Consider the following 16,044-nt stretch of genomic DNA (forward strand, 5'->3'; position numbering starts at 1 on the left):
GTATCTATGTCTTGAATAACTTTACCATATAAAAAAGGCAATAGTCTAAGAAGTGAATCTTTAGTTCCATTCACCCCTTTCTAACTTCTTACTGATTGAGGTATTACTGTTTATGATTTTGATAACCTTGAAGTGGGAAGGTTGTAGAAATAGCGATGTACAGAGTATACTTCTTTAGGGGAAAAAAAAAAAAGCCCATTTTTCTATTTTTTTCTCTTACCCCATTCACAAACATTAACAATTATACAAAAAAAAGGGATTTTTCACAATATAAAAGTCATCTTGATAGCCCACATCATTTACACAATTGTAGACTAGTTAAGTATAAGCTCAAAAAGGGTAGTGACTTTGTTTTTATTTGTATCCCTTGGCATAAAAGTGACAAATAAATCCATGCTAAATGACTGAATAAATATTTGACAAATGAATGACTGCATGATTTCAGTGTAGTGTCTAACATTACAATCAATTACTTCAGCTACTAATGATAGCATTACAGTGCCCTCTCATGGTTGTATTTTGTAGTGGAAGTGAAGTAACCTACTTTGTTATTCATATTATTTTACTATCTTAACTACAATATAAATTAATCACAATGGAATAATTAGCAGTAACATAATTAACAAACCAGCTGCAACTTCTAAGGAGAATATGACTCTGTAACTACCATTCTTTACTTTCTGAATTCAACTCATCAATATAAAATCTGAAGAATTGTATAAGCTTCAAAGTCTGGTGTTTGCCCTTAATCTAAGTGAAAGATAAGATAAGCTGAAGTTAAGTAATTATTTTAAAGTCATAAATGATCTCTACGTAAATTCTAAATCTCCCCTTACAGATGGTATACCTTTTCCCAAATACTTAAAGAAATTAAATATGTTGGTAGATATAAAATTATAGCTTTTTCATTCAATAGTACAGATCCTAATAAAGTACTATATGAAATTACTTTTCACTTTAAAAAATATATGGTCTCCATGAAATAATTATCCAGTTCACTTTTAACAGTTGACAGAGTACAATATAAACTAATCCCTAATATGTGCTGTATATTTTTATTTCTATATGCTTAAAATATACAATAAATTTCTTATATTCCAAGTAAATTAAAGACCTCCACTTATAAAACCCAGTTCCCAAAATAGAAACATTTCAATTGATATTAAAAATTAAATTCTATTTATAAAGTTCAGCTATGTCAATCAGTTCACCTGAGCCAACATCTGAATGTATAAGGTAATTAGAGTAACTGAAAAACCCACTGAAAATATCTGCCAGGTAAAGATAGTTTCTTCAATAAATGGTGTTGGCAAAGTTGGACAGGTACATGCAAAAAAATGAAACTAAACCACCAACTTACACCATATACACAAATAAATTCAAAAGAGATAAAAGACTTAAATGTAAGATTGGAAACCATAAAAATCCTAGAAGAAAACATAGGCAGTAAAATCTCAGACATCTCACCTAGCAATATTTTCACCGACACATTGCCTAAGGCAAGGGCAACAAAGGAAAAAATAAACAAATGACACTACATAAAAATAAAAAGCTTCTGCACAGCAAAAGAAACCATTAACAAAATGAAAAGGGAACATCCTTTGGTAAAACATATGTGCCAATGAGACATCAGATGAGGGATTAATTTCCAAAATACACAAAGAGCTCATACAACTCAACACCAGGAAGACAAACAATCCAATATAAAAAATCGGCAAAGGACCTGAATAGACACTTCTCCAAAGAGAACATACTGATGAGATGACCAATAAACATGAAAAAATGCTCAAAGTCGCTCATCATCAAAGAGATGCAAATTAAAACTACAATGAGGTATCTCCTCCCACCTGCCAGAATGGCTACTATCAATAAATCAATGAATAGCAAGTGCTGGTGAGGATGTGGAGGAAAGAGAACCCTATAGTAGACAGCTGGTGGGAATGCAGACTGGTGCAGCCATTATAGGAAACAGTATGGAGTTTCCTCAAAAAATTCAAAATGGATCTGCTATTTTACCCAGTAATCCCACTGCTAGTTTTATATCCCCAAAGAATCCCAAAACACCAATCAGAAAGAATATATGCACCCCTATGTTCATAGCAGTGTTATTTACAACAGTTAAGTGCCCAAGTGCCCATCAGTAGATGAATGGATAAAAAAAATCGTGGTACATTTACACCATGGAATACCATACAGCTGTAAAAAAGGAGCTCTTACCCTTTAAGACCACATGGAGGGACCTGGAGAGTATTATGCTAAGCGAAATAAGCCAGTTAGAGAAAAACAAATTGTCTCACTTACAAGTGAAATATAATGAACAAAATAAACTGATGAACAAAATAGTCCAGAGGTATGAATACATGGAACAGAATAACAGATCTCAGGGGACAGCAAGACATTAACCAAAGAACATATATGCACATATGCATAAGTTATGGACACAGCCAATAGTATGGGGAAGGCCTGGGGTGGAGCGGGGTTGGGTGGAGGAGGGCAAAAAGGGAAAATGGGAGACATCTGTAATACTGTCAACAACAACAACAAAGCACACACACACACACACACATGAAAGAAAATATCTGCCATGTATCACAAGTAAAGCTGAATAAGAAAACATAAAAATGTTTTGGTATTTGTGTACTTTACTTTCAAAATTCCTACTATTCTAATAATGCTGGTTGTATAATAAACAATATATTTAAAATACTATGAGTTGTTATAGCTAAAAAAGGAATTTTAGCCTATTACCTTAAATCATCTCTTTTTAGAAAAAAAAAATACATTAGAGACAAATAGCAATTATTTTAGACCAAATAATTTTACAACTAGAAGAAATCTTGCCATTATTTTGCTCAGTCCCTTCCTTTTGCCAATGGAACGACAACAACAAAATGAACCCCAAAGAAGTGAGCAAACTTCCAACAGTCAAATATCTATTTCAGAAAAAATACTAAAACTTCCTATATCAATATAATTTCCACATTGTTCTTCAATAAAGTTAAAAAAATCTTTGTCCGATTCACAATGCAGTGATATTTTAATTATTGAAAACCAGTAGAAGACACACTGGGCAAGTAACCAATTCTGATTTCTTGGACATTTCAGTTCTTAGCTTCAGGCTTTTCATCTTTTTAGATGACATCTGAAGTTCCTTTCACCTCAGTAATTCTATGATTTTTTTTTTTAATCCTCACCCGAGGATATGTTTTATTGATTTTTTTTAAAGAGAGAGAGAAACATCAATCAGCTGCCTCCTATACACACCCCGACCAGGGATAGAACCCGCAACCTATGTACGAGCCCTAATCTGGAATCAAACCCATAACCTGTTTGGTGCACAGGACAACGCTCCAACCAATTGAGCCATCAGGCCAGGGCAGTAATTCTGTGACTTTTAATACAAAAGTTTCCCCTGTCACAATGCTTTGAAATTATGTATTCACTAGAGGCCTGGTGCATGAATTTCTGCATGGGGGAGGGGGGGCGGTGGAGGGTCTCCTTGGTCTGGCTGGCGATCGGGGCCAATCGGGGCCAGCTGACCCGGGAGAGGGACCACGGGAGGTTGGCCGGCCATGGGAGGTTGACTGTGGCAGTACACTAACCACCAGGGGGCAGCTCCTGTGTTGAGCATCTGCCCTCTGGTGGTCAATGCGCATCATAGCTACTGGCCGGTCATCCGGTCGTAATGGTTGTTTAGGCTTTTATATATATAGATGCACAAAATTCATGCAAGGGGCTCAGCCCCTGCCGCCATGGTGGCCACCTCCTCTGCCTCGGCTTCATCTGGAAGGACATCCGATCTAATTAGCATATTATGCTTTTATTATTATAGATGGGTCTGACTTCCTTGCTAGACTATAATGATCCTTATGGGCAGAGCATAGGTTTTATTCATCATGTATCCCCCAAAGCTACCAGTGTCTAGTTTAAAAAAAAAAGGGGGGGGGGAACATCTTCTAAATTCCTAAGATGAAACATGTTTCACTTATGAAATACCAAAGTATAAATAACACATTTCATAACCAAATTATCTATTATGTAAAAATTCTGACAAAATAAAAACAGTATTTCTCATTGTCATATGAAAGTGATTTTTTTAGACCATGTCCAGCCTCAAAGTAGCCTGACCTATGTTTTGTGATGATTGCAGAAAGAAATACTATGGAGAAAAAGTCCTAAATTATTAACTAGATAATTAAATAAATAATCTATCCTTAGATAATCCAGATGTTAATATACAAATACTATCAATCTCAGATGGACATTGACAACAGATGAGCACTAAATGACTATTTATATTCTTTACTTTATATTTCAATGTCTGGAAAGAAAAGGAGAATACTTAAATAATCAAAACAAAAATACCACACACATGCCTTTTATAAGTACACATCAAAATATTATCATGTCTCCAAACATGCCATTCGAACTTTAGCTACTTACTTGGTGGGCCAAGGACATCTTTGCTATCACCAAGAAGCTTTTAATGCAGGGTAATTGAGCAGCGAACAAATACAATCCAAACAAGGAAGAAGCACAATGCATCAGGATTGAAGCAGCAGTGAAACAAAAGGACAAGGAAAATAGCATTAGTTTATAAGTAGAAAGCACATGCACATCAATCCTAATAATCACAATTCAGAAGGAATTTCCTTTTCCACACATAAAAAGATCTTGGCTTAGGCATTATCCAATATTTGTTTTATTCTGGAAAATGAAGGTAGAAAGAGAAAAATGTATCACCCAAGTATTTTGTTTTGAAAATTACTCAATTCAAAAACTACTTTCAATTAGAATTTAAGATATGGGTTAGGAGTAGTAAAAATTATTTAGAAATGTAAGGTACAGCAAAAATTTATTCATTCTTAAATTTAAATAGTTTAAAATTATATAGCACCCATGCACTATTAAGTATTAGTTCTGCATGCCATGAAAGCACTTAATACTATATGGTAATATAGGTTTTTTTTTCTATAAAAAGAAAGGAATATTATATTCCAAGCATTGTGCAAAGACCTTTTACAAAGATATACACAAAGTAATACAATTATTTTCTCAAATGGCAAAAATACAAAGAGGAATATTGATTAGAATGATAAATTTTATTAAGTCAGACAAAGTTTCCTTAGGGACTACTAAATATCAACTATACCACCTAGAGTTACTAGTCTTTAGGAAGTTATAAGACCCAATTCTTAAATGAATAACTTGAAATCAACTAAAAGAAACAGAAAAAAAGATTGCTGACCTTCAGTTACTATTTAAACATACATTACACTAAATGTAACCTACAGGTAAGTGTTTTGGTTTCCCTTAGTGGGAACAAAGTCCTTAGCTCTCCTTCATTTCAAATACCAAGTATGATAACATAACAAAAGTAAAATAACAACGAAAACAAATATTCCCACCAATTACAATACTGCTTGGCCTTATTTAAGGGGAATGAGGGAGTCTTAATTGGCTATGACAATTAGTAGTAGTTGTTTGTTTTGGGCTTCTGTTGTCTCCTAGGAAAAAATCTTGGTCCTCTTAGTTCACTGAAGTGATGGTTATTTCACAATGCTTGAAATTATTTTCCAATGCCTTTTAAAGACATTTGCTTAAAAAATAAATAAATAGAGACATATGCTCTATTGATTTTTCTGTAGTTGCCCATTTAAGTGCATTTTTTAATAAACTGATTTCAGTTTCACAGGATAAGAAAAAAAACACACACCCCACAACTTTAGTGACAACGAACTAATTATGCTAAAGTCCTTATTACCATTTGAGAACAACTAGCAAGCATGTGGTAAGAGATTAAAATATTTGTGGTAGGCAATCTCTAAAAGGGCACAGTGATCCCCACTTCTTGGTGTATAATCATCTTGCTGGAAATCACTTCTAATGAACAGAATATGGCAGAAGGGAAGGGATGTCACTTCTAAGATTAGACTGTAAAAAGATTATCACTTCCATCTTGTTTGGAGTCTCTTATTCTTTCTTAGATAAGTCACTGGGGAAAGCCATTTGCCCAGTCTTGTAGAGGCTCAGGACTCAGAGAAACTGAGGTCTGTCAACAATCACTAAGTGAGCTTTGAAGTGAATTTTCCATCTTGACCCTTCTCACCTGCCCTTCCCACTCACCCAGTCAAGGCTTCAAGTAAGACTGCAGCAGGCCCACCCAGCATGGCTCAGTGGTTGAGTGCTGACCTATGAACTAGGAATTCACGGTTAGATTCCTGGTCAAGGGCACATGCCCAGGTTGCGGGTTTGTGGAGTGTGGGGCAAGCAGGAGACAGCCGATCAAAGATTCTCTCATCAGTGATGTTTCTATCTCTCTCTCCCTCTCCCTTCCTCTCTAAAATCAATAAGAATATATTAAAAAACTACAGCAGGCCCCCTTCTCAGTGGCTTGACTGCATCTATATAGAGATTTTGAGCCAGAGACAACTAGCAAAGCTGTTCTCGGATTCCTGACCTACAGAAATTGTAAGATAATAAATGCTTTTCATTTTATACCACTTACTTTTAGGATGATATGTTAATACCAATAAATATAACATTGGAAACGGAAAGAAGTTAAGAAATTGAGAGAGACAGCTGTGGAAAACTACAAATGTTTCATAGACATTTTCTAAAAAATGTTCCTGTACTAATATGAATAATTACTAGTTTCACCAGAGATTCCTAATGGAAAGCAATGGTTCTAAACATTTATACATGGTTGGGAGTGTTTAATTTCACAGGGCTGGTCACATTTGAAGGTTTTTGAGTTGGTCTTCTATGTTGGATAAAAGATTAAATTTACTTTATTGTACAGTTCTGTTATATTCTCAAATTCTGTTGATTAATAGCATTTTCTCAACTTCTGTACAGCTGTACTCCTTGCCTGCTTACTCCCATAAAATAATCCCTAGTACACACAGCAATTTCTGAATATTTGTTTCAAATTATGCTGACTTTCAATTTTATATCCTAAAGCATCTTTGTGTCATATAAATCTAATTCTATTGACTTAATCTAATATTATTTTCATATTAAGAAAATGAATAATAATTAAAATAAGCATAGTCTAATACTATCATAGATGCATCCATGCATCTAAATATTTACTGAACAGCTACTATATAGACAGGTATTATTTTAGACACCAAGAAATATACTAGTGAGAGAGAAATCAAGATGGCAGCATAGGTAAACACCTGAAATTGCTGCCTTGCACAACCACTTCAAAACTACAACTAAAAGACAAAACAGACATCATCCAGAACCACAGGAAGGCTGGCTGAGTGGAAATTCTACAACTAGAAGGAAAGAGAAAAGCACACTGAAACCCAGAGGAGCTGCGGAAGTAAAGTGCAGAGGTACAGTGGCGCACGCACGGAAAGCCTGGCAACTGAGTACGCAGCTGTCTTTTTCAATCAGGTGGGAGACACAAGCTCCTGACTGCTCTGAATTCCAGTTCCGGGAGAGACTTTGGGGAATCAGACTCATACGGGGAGAAACTGGACTGTCTGGCATCGGGCGGGACTCGAGGGCGGCTCTCTCTCAGAGGTGCTTGCAGCGATTACCGAGGGACATTGAGACCCAGGGGCCTCTTAGGGCAGGGCCGAAGGTCAGCCATTGCTGTTTGCTCCGCCCTGAGACCCCGCCCCACCAAGCTGTGCGCAGAGGCTTTGTATATGAATGGCCTGGTTCTTTGAAATCTAAAATTACCTAACAAACTGCAACTGAGTCAGAGAGACCCAGAACATTCAAAAGAAGGCCCAAGGCCCCACAGCAGCTTGCATTGCTTCACAGCTGGGCCTCATCTGGGCACCTCCAAACCCCAAACAAAGAAGAGGAATCTGCAGATCTCTCCATAGCTCCTGCTGGGTGGCCTCAGGCAGAGGCTAAATTAGCACCTCCTTGGAGATCCAAGAGCCAGTGTACCCAGTGGTCAGAGTGGGACCATCCAGATTACAACTCCTCAGATCCATAAGGGACACACTCAGGGGGCAGACTCAGTGAGCCCCCTGAAGCACGTCTTGCCTCATAAGGGTGTCTCCAGCACAGTTCTCCCATCGTAGACACAGCTGATCCTCACAGCCAATTGGCCTGGAGGTCAATTCCTCCCAGTGATACCAACAACAATCAAAGCTTAACTACAACAAGACTGTGCACACAGCCCACAAAGGGGTGCACCAAGAGTGTCCACCTCAGGCAACTGGGGAGGCTGAGCCACTGGGCCCTATAGGACACCTAGCACACAAAGCCACTCTATAAACACAGGGAAGCAGCCAAAATGCGGAGACAAAAAAACAGGTCACAAATTAAAGAAATGAAGGATATAGAGTTCAAAACCACGGTTATAAGGTTTTTCAAGAATTTCCTAGAAAAGGCCAATAAATTTAGTGAGAACCTGAGGCTATGAAAAAGGACAAACTAGAAGTTAAGCATACACTGACTGAAATAAAGAATAATATACAGAGATCCAACAGCAGACTAGAAGATCGCAAGAATCAAGTCAAAGATTTGAAATACAAAGAAGCAAAAAACACTCAACCGGAAAAGCAAAAAAAGAATCCAAAAATATGAAGATAGTGTAAGGAGCCTCTGGGACAACTTCAAGCGTACCAACATCCGAATTATGGAGGTGTCAGAAGAAGAGAGAGAACAAAATATTGAAAACCTATTTGAAAAAAATAATGACTGAAAACTTCCCCCACCTGGTGAAAGAAATAGACTTACAAGTCCAGGAAGTGCAGAGAACCCCAAGCAAAAGGAATCCAAAGAGGACCACACCAAGACACATCATAATTAAAATGCCAAGAGCAAAAGACAAAGAGAATATTAAAAGCAGCAAGAGAAAAACAGTTAGTTACCTACAAGGGAGTACCCATACGATTGTCAGCAGATTTCTCAACGGAAACTATGCAGGCCAGATGCGAGTGGCAAAAAATATTCAAAGTGATGAATAGCAAGAACCTACAACCAAGATTACTCTACCCAGCAAAGCTATCATTCAGAATGGAAGGTCAGATAAAGAGCTTCACAGATAAGAAAAAGCTAAAGGAGTTCATCACCACCAAACGAGTATTATATGAAATGCTGAAAGGTATTCTTTAAGAAGAGGAAGAAGAAGAAAAAGGTAAAGATAAAAATTATGAACAACAAATACATATCTATCAACAAGTGAATCAAAAAATCAAGTGAATAAAAAATCTGATGAACAGAATAAACTGGTGAATATAATAGAATCAGGGGCACAGAAAGGGAGTGGACTGACAATCCTCAGGGGGAAAGGGGTGTGGGAGGTGTGGACAAAAATCGTACACCTATGGATGAGGACAGTGCTGGGGGGGGGGGGGGTGTCAAGGGCATGGGGTGGGGTGGGGTGGGAACCGGGTGGAGGGGAGCTATGGGGGGGAAAAAGAGGAACACCTGTAATAATCTGAACAATAAATATATATTTTTTAAAAAAGAAAGAAAAATAAAGAAATATACTAGTGAGCAAAACAGACAAAAATTCTGTCTTTGTGGCAGTTATGTTCTAATGGGGGAGATGAACAATGACATAATAAACAAGTAAAAATTTGTAAGAAAATTCGGACATATAAAATGTTAGGGAAGAGGGAGTTAAAATTTTAGATAGAGTGTCCTAAGAAGACTTCCCCACTACAGAGTTGACTGAGTAAAATGAGGTAACTTACCTTAGGACATAAAAAGGAAGAGTATTCCAGGCAGAGAGAGGAGCAAGCATAGAGTAGAATATTGATAAGGAAGCAAGTTTGGAGTGTTTGAGGACTAGTAAAAAGGCCAAAGAGGCTGAAATACACTGCAAACAGGAGAGTATTAGGAGATGAAGTCAAAGAAGTAAATAGGTGCCAGATTGTACGGGACTTTATAGGACCTAGTCACAACTTTTGATTTTATTCTGGATGAAATGAGGGCCTGAATGGGTCTATGAAAACGAGTGACATATCGGATTATGTTTTAGCTGTATTGCTCTGGCTGCTGTTGAGAATAGACTAGGAACAAGGGTATATAATCAGTTAGGAGGTTACTGCAATAAACTAGGGGAGAGATGAAGGAGACTTGAACCAAGGTGGTAGCAGTGAGAGTGATGAGAAGTAGCTGATTTCTGAATATATTTTTAAAGTAAAGCCAACAGGATTTCCAAAGAGACCAACTATGTGATAAAAGAAAGAGGAATCAAAATGATGTCAAGTGTTGAGGTCTGAGCACCTAGAGGGACAGAATTGCCATTATCTGAGATGCAAAAGACAGCGAGAGGAGCCAGTTTACAGGGAGAAATGTAAGTAGCTCAATTTGGAACAGGTAAAGTTTGAAATGCCTGTTAGACATCCAAATCAAAATGTGAAACAGGCAGTTGGACAAACAGACCGGTATAGGGAAAGGTGTAGATTGGTAAGAAATTATTATAAATTATGATGTGTGTGAGAGTTAGGCTATATTACCTATTAGATTTAAAAATGCCACAAGGTGAAACAACAGGCACCAGAAAACAAATAATGGAACAGAACTAAGAACCAAGCTGAAACACTCCAAATGAAAGCAGAAGCACCATGAAAATAAGCATGGCCTCAGAAACCTCCCCCAGGAAGATGTGGAAACCAAGGCATTAAATTGGGATGCAAGTGAAATCCTCCCAGAGTTGCTTGCAAGTGATGTTAATAGGAAATAGGACATACATAATTAAAGACTAGAAGTTAATTTTAATTTTACTAAGTAACTTACTAACTTCTTCTTCTCACCATTTTTATGACCTGGATCTAATTTGTGCAGTTCCATATTGTATAATACAGTGATGGCGAACCTATGACACGCGTGTCACCACTGACACGTGTAGCCATTTCTGATGACACGTGGCCGCCTCAGCGGCCACATGCCGAGGATAAAACATTTGCTGCTCCTGAGGATGAAACATTTGCCAAATAATGTTTTTTCCTCAAAGTGACACACTACCCAAGTTATGCTCAGTTTTTTGGCGAAGTTTGACACACCAAGCTCAAAAGGTTGCCCATCACTGGTATAATACAAGAATAAAGACAATGTGAAATTACTGATGTGGAAACACTTTACACAAGCAGCTTGTAAGATATTAAAAACAAACAAACAAAAAGCTAGTCACTTTCCTTGACTTTTATTAGCAAACCAAAATACTACTAGAATCTCAAAGAATCTAGAAACGTTTCTTCAGCTTGTTCAGAGAAAAACTATTAAGATTTGACACATTCATTTTCTCTATTTGAGTAATTTATCATGTTTACCATTATCCCTTAGACAATGTCCACACAGTCACCTCAATAATTTTTTAACATATAAATAAATACTCTATTTTGGCAGAAGGTATGGGCTGAAAATAGTAAAATTATACTGACATGCTAGTGTATTACCAACATACTTTAATTAAAAGCATGAAAGTCAATACTGAATTTAGTCTACAAATCTCAGAAAAAGAACATTATGAAAAAAAATATGATTTTACTTTAATGTACTTTTTAAGTATTTGCCATGAATAATTAGCATAAAATTTGCAATCTTTAAGAAATGTAAAGGAATAGGTAGAAGCTCATAATCAATCACACCCTGTGTCCTGGGAAACCTCAGTCCAGAGCTACCCAGGACAGATGGCTACCCTGTTAAACAAAATAATCCCATGAGATCTATACAGCAACTTGATTCCATTGCCTTTAGCACAGCACCTCCTTAACATATATATTGATTAGATTTAAGTCATCTTTTGATCTTAAGTGAAAGCACAACAAGCTTATCAAGCACTGATATGAGTACACCTTGAAAATAAAGATTCAAGCAGGTGGAATCTCTTCCCCAATAAAACTAATCAGGTTGTATTCCTAGAAGCAATCCTACTGCAGCTGGCTCTCAGAAGCCACAATTCAGAAGCAGGATTATATAAAACATTTCAAGAGTGCTCTACTTAGTGTTATTTTTGGCCCTTACAGTAAGAAACTTCAGTGAGGGATATATAATGCAGCTGACATCTGTTTGTTCTTTCAACATATAACTGAATTTCTCACATTCCTGCAATTGCCTGCAAAACATATACGTGCACATTTACCCCTGAGTTTTACAGGAGAGATTTTAAGAAATATTTTTTTCTGGAAACCAGAGCTTATTACTGCTAAATAGAAAATATGATCTGACTGGCCAGGTATTTATTTAAAAATACCCTAATCACACATTTGATCCCACTTTTGACCCCCACTTCTAGGAATGTATACTAAAGTATCATCCAAAATGGCCAAAAAGATGTGTTCATATATATGTATCACAATATCATTTACAGTCATCTAAAACAATAACCTATTTAAAACAAGATATAAATTAAAACTATAGTCATACAATAAAATACTATGTAGTCATTAAAGGTTTTTTTCACTGACTGAAAAACATCCATTATATATTGGCTTTTAAAATACAAGTGTATATGATATGACTCCAATTCTATAAAATTTCACATGTAAGATATACACATATGAACACACAGGAAAGATGTCACCAAAATATTAACAGTGGTTAGCTTTATAAGGTAGAATTTTATTTATTATATTTTACATTGTTTAAATATGCCACAGTACTATGTATTATTTTTATAGTAAAAATGATTAAGCCTATTTACATTTTGAAAAAAATAAAAACACTTTTTAAACTAATCTTTTTAGTCTACTTTAGCTACTCCTTAGAATGACAAAATAATCTATGATTAAATACAATAAAAATATATTTTAAGAATTCAACTTGAAATCCTAAAAAAAAATATTAAAATGTTAACATTTCAAACGTAGCACCATATGTATTACTCACTGTCTCTTCACCTTCAGCAACTTCTGAATATGGCAAGATCTAAAAAAGAAACAAATTTTCTCAGGAGTGATTTAATCTCATACACCAGAATATGAATCTAGACAGCACCCACAGTTGAGTAAATGAATTAAGAGGTGCATTAATCTTTTAAGAAGTAGCAAAAAAATAGAGTGCAATATTAAGCTTACACTGGAAAATAAATCCTTAAAAAAAAAAATCCTGAGGCTTCAGGAAATTAGTCAATCTTTTAACCTGTGAAGTTCTCTCTGGAATGTTCTGTTTTTTCAGACCTTCATTACAAAGCATTGCTATCTGTATGTTCAGACATTATTGCAAATTAAGTTCTTGTTATAAAATTTTATTAACAAAGGAAGAGCTTTAAGTTTGTTTTATAAAACATTATGTAACAAAGAGCACTCAGTAGTTTTCCTCAGAAACAAGATTCCACGTCAATTTGCCTAATTTTTCAATGGTACCATCTTCCAAACCCTTTTAGTCATCTGAAACTATTTCCCTTACATTTGAACAAGTCATTAAGTTCTGATGATTTTTATCTAGACGATGTCTTTCTCACATTCCCATTAATACCATGTAGGGCCAGATCCACTTTTCTCATTTATCAAATTTTGCATCTATGTCCCTTTCAATAGATATTCCTGCATTCAATCTCACCTCATTCATATACTATGGTAGGTACTAGAATTCACAAACGTGATAAAGACATGTTTCCTACTGTCAAAACAATCACCATATATTGAAGACTATATGTATTGTATAGTAATTTATTTGACAAGTTATCTCCAGTCTACCTAAATTACTCATTCTTGAAGCTAGCCTCATCATTAGCAAGTAATTTAACTTCTGTGAAGTGAATTTTTTCCTCTTTAAATACGTAATTATTAAAACTTACAACTTTCCAGACTTTGCTTTATAAATTTTTTTGTTAATCCTCACCTGAGGATATTTTCCCATTGATATTTTAGAGAGAGTGGAAGGGAAGGATAGAGACAGAGAAAGAGAAACATCAATGTGAGAGAGACACATTGATTGGTTGCCTCCCGCACGTGCCCCAACTAGAGCTAGGAATAGAGCCTGCAGCCAAGGTTCATGCCCTTGACCAGAATCAAACCCAAGACCCTTCAGTCCATGGGCTGACACTCTATCCATTGAACCAATCTGGCTAGAGCTGCTTTATAGATTTTTTTTAAAGCAATATGTAGACATAAGGCAAAATTACTTAGTAGTAAAACAAATGACAAAGACTAAGAAAGGATGGAAAAGGGAATGGTTAATTTACCAACTATCACTTCAGCATGTTGCTCCTCCTTAACTTAAAAACATTGATAAGCACCCATTACTTAGAAAATAAGCTCCAAACACCGATATTTAAGTTTTCTACAATTATTCACTCCACAGAAATGTTTTGATCTCCTATGAAATAGCCTTGCAACTCCACAGCTCCACTTACATAAATTCTATCTAGGAAAATTGATTGCTCAGAGTGATCTGCAATTTTGTACCTACTTTCTTTTTGCTTCCCTGCTCAATAGCTCGAAACTTCTTTGACCCTGAAGGCTCAACTCAAATAGCCAATTCTGCTACCAAATTTCAAGCTAAAGTCATCTTTCCCCAACTCTGGCCTTCAAATATCAGCTTGTTTGTTTTTACAATTCATAGTTATCTTATAGTATTTTCTCTATTGCTATCATAAAAAAATTAAACTGTTATTTAACTTTTCCCTAGTATTATAATGGTCTAGTACAGTGCTGTCAAATAGAACTTTCTGCAATGATGAAAATATTCTACTGGTATATCTATGTTAATCAATAGATATAGCTACATATAGCTATTGTTGAAATGTAGCGAGTGAGACTGAGGGATTAAATATTTAACTTAATAACTTTGAATGTAAATTAGCCATAAATAGCTGCCCTATTGGACAGCTCAGGTCTAGTACAACCTTACCTTTCCCCAGCTCAACTTAATTGACCACTCTATCTAGCATTTGCCACTACTGGCCACTCCTTTTCTCAAAACTCCCTTCCCTTTCTTAGTTTTTCAGGTATTTTCTCTGCTTTCTCTTCTTCCCTCTCTCTGCTTGGCTCCCTTCCCTTTCTGCCCGCTTAAGATAGTTATTCCCAAGGCTGCATTCTGGAATCTCTCCTGTCCTCATTCAATATCCTTTCCCTGACTTGAGTCCATTGACTTGATTTTTAAATGGGCTCTATTCCCTGACAATTCCCCAAATTCGTTTCCCACCTACCCTCTCCTGAGCTCCAACCCCTTAAGGCCATCCCAATCACCTTCCCAGTACATTCATTCTACTTACCCCAGATAAAATATCACATCCTTGGTTAAGGGCTTTCCTAACTTCTCATGTCAAGCATAACAAAGGGATACTATATCCCAGCCAGGCATAAGAAGGGATATTCCATCTGATTGTCACTGCATCCTTCTATCAGGCAGAACTGTAGGGAAGAGCTCCACATGTTTCTAAGGACACTGCCCCTGCACCTCCGTCTTCCTGACTAAGGAGGTGGAAAGACCCCTGACTCACCTTTCCCTCAAACCTCAACACTTACAGCCCAATCAGCAGTCTGCCTAACAGACCTGTGAGTTCCACACTTGGCTCTTTTCTCTGCCTTGAAAACTACATTTAGGACTCTGTTCAAAAGTCACTTCATCAGAAGACTTCCACGATATTCCTAGAAAACAACAACATCCATCCCCTATTCCAGTACTCTCTTTCTCCCCTGCTTTATTTTTCATCACAACAATCATCACATAACACAGTATATAATTATGTATTTTTTTTCTTCCTCCACTAGAATGTTAGCTTCACTGGAATAGGAACTTTGTTTTGTTCACTGTTGTACTGCTTAAAACTAGAACAGAACCTGACACATGGTAGACACTCAACAAATACTGAATAAATGCATAAATGAAAAGGGTGTAATCATTATTATAATTCTAACTAGAGGCCCGGTGCACGACATTCGTGCACTGGGGGGGGGGGGGATCCCTCAGCCCAGCCTGCGCCCTCTCACAGTCTGGGACCCCAACAGCTAATGACCTGAGGGGTCCTTAGTGTTGCCACAGAGGTGAGAGAGGCTCCTGCCACCACCTCTGTGCTCACCAGCAGTGAGCCTGGCTTCAGGCTGAGCGGTGCTCCCCCGTGGGAGTGCACTGACCACCAGGGGGCAGCTCCTGCATTGATCGTCTGCCCCCTGG

At 36.8% G+C, this 16,044-nt stretch overlaps 1 protein-coding gene across 6 annotated transcripts in view; it reads right to left on the reverse strand.

Annotated features, from left to right (window-relative positions):
- The window catches only part of OSBPL8 (oxysterol binding protein like 8), a 190,175-nt gene that overhangs the window by 86,715 nt on the left and 87,416 nt on the right, over positions 1 to 16,044 (reverse strand). For 2 of the 6 annotated variants that reach the window (XM_079773454.1, XM_079773459.1), the window contains 2 exons: positions 12,814 to 12,852; positions 4,444 to 4,480 (listed from right to left, as the gene is read on the reverse strand). The exons of 1 other annotated variant lie outside the window; for it this stretch is intronic. In XM_079773454.1, coding sequence (XP_079629580.1) covers positions 4,444 to 4,480; positions 12,814 to 12,852 — 76 coding nt within the window. The remainder of the gene's footprint in view (positions 1 to 4,443; positions 4,481 to 12,813; positions 12,853 to 16,044) is intronic. 3 more of the 6 variants (XM_079773456.1, XM_079773458.1, XM_079773455.1) reach the window with 2 other exon arrangements.

This window comes from Cnephaeus nilssonii, assembly GCF_951640355.1.
Source record: "Cnephaeus nilssonii genome assembly, chromosome: 6".
Lineage (NCBI taxonomy): Eukaryota > Metazoa > Chordata > Mammalia > Chiroptera > Vespertilionidae > Cnephaeus > Cnephaeus nilssonii.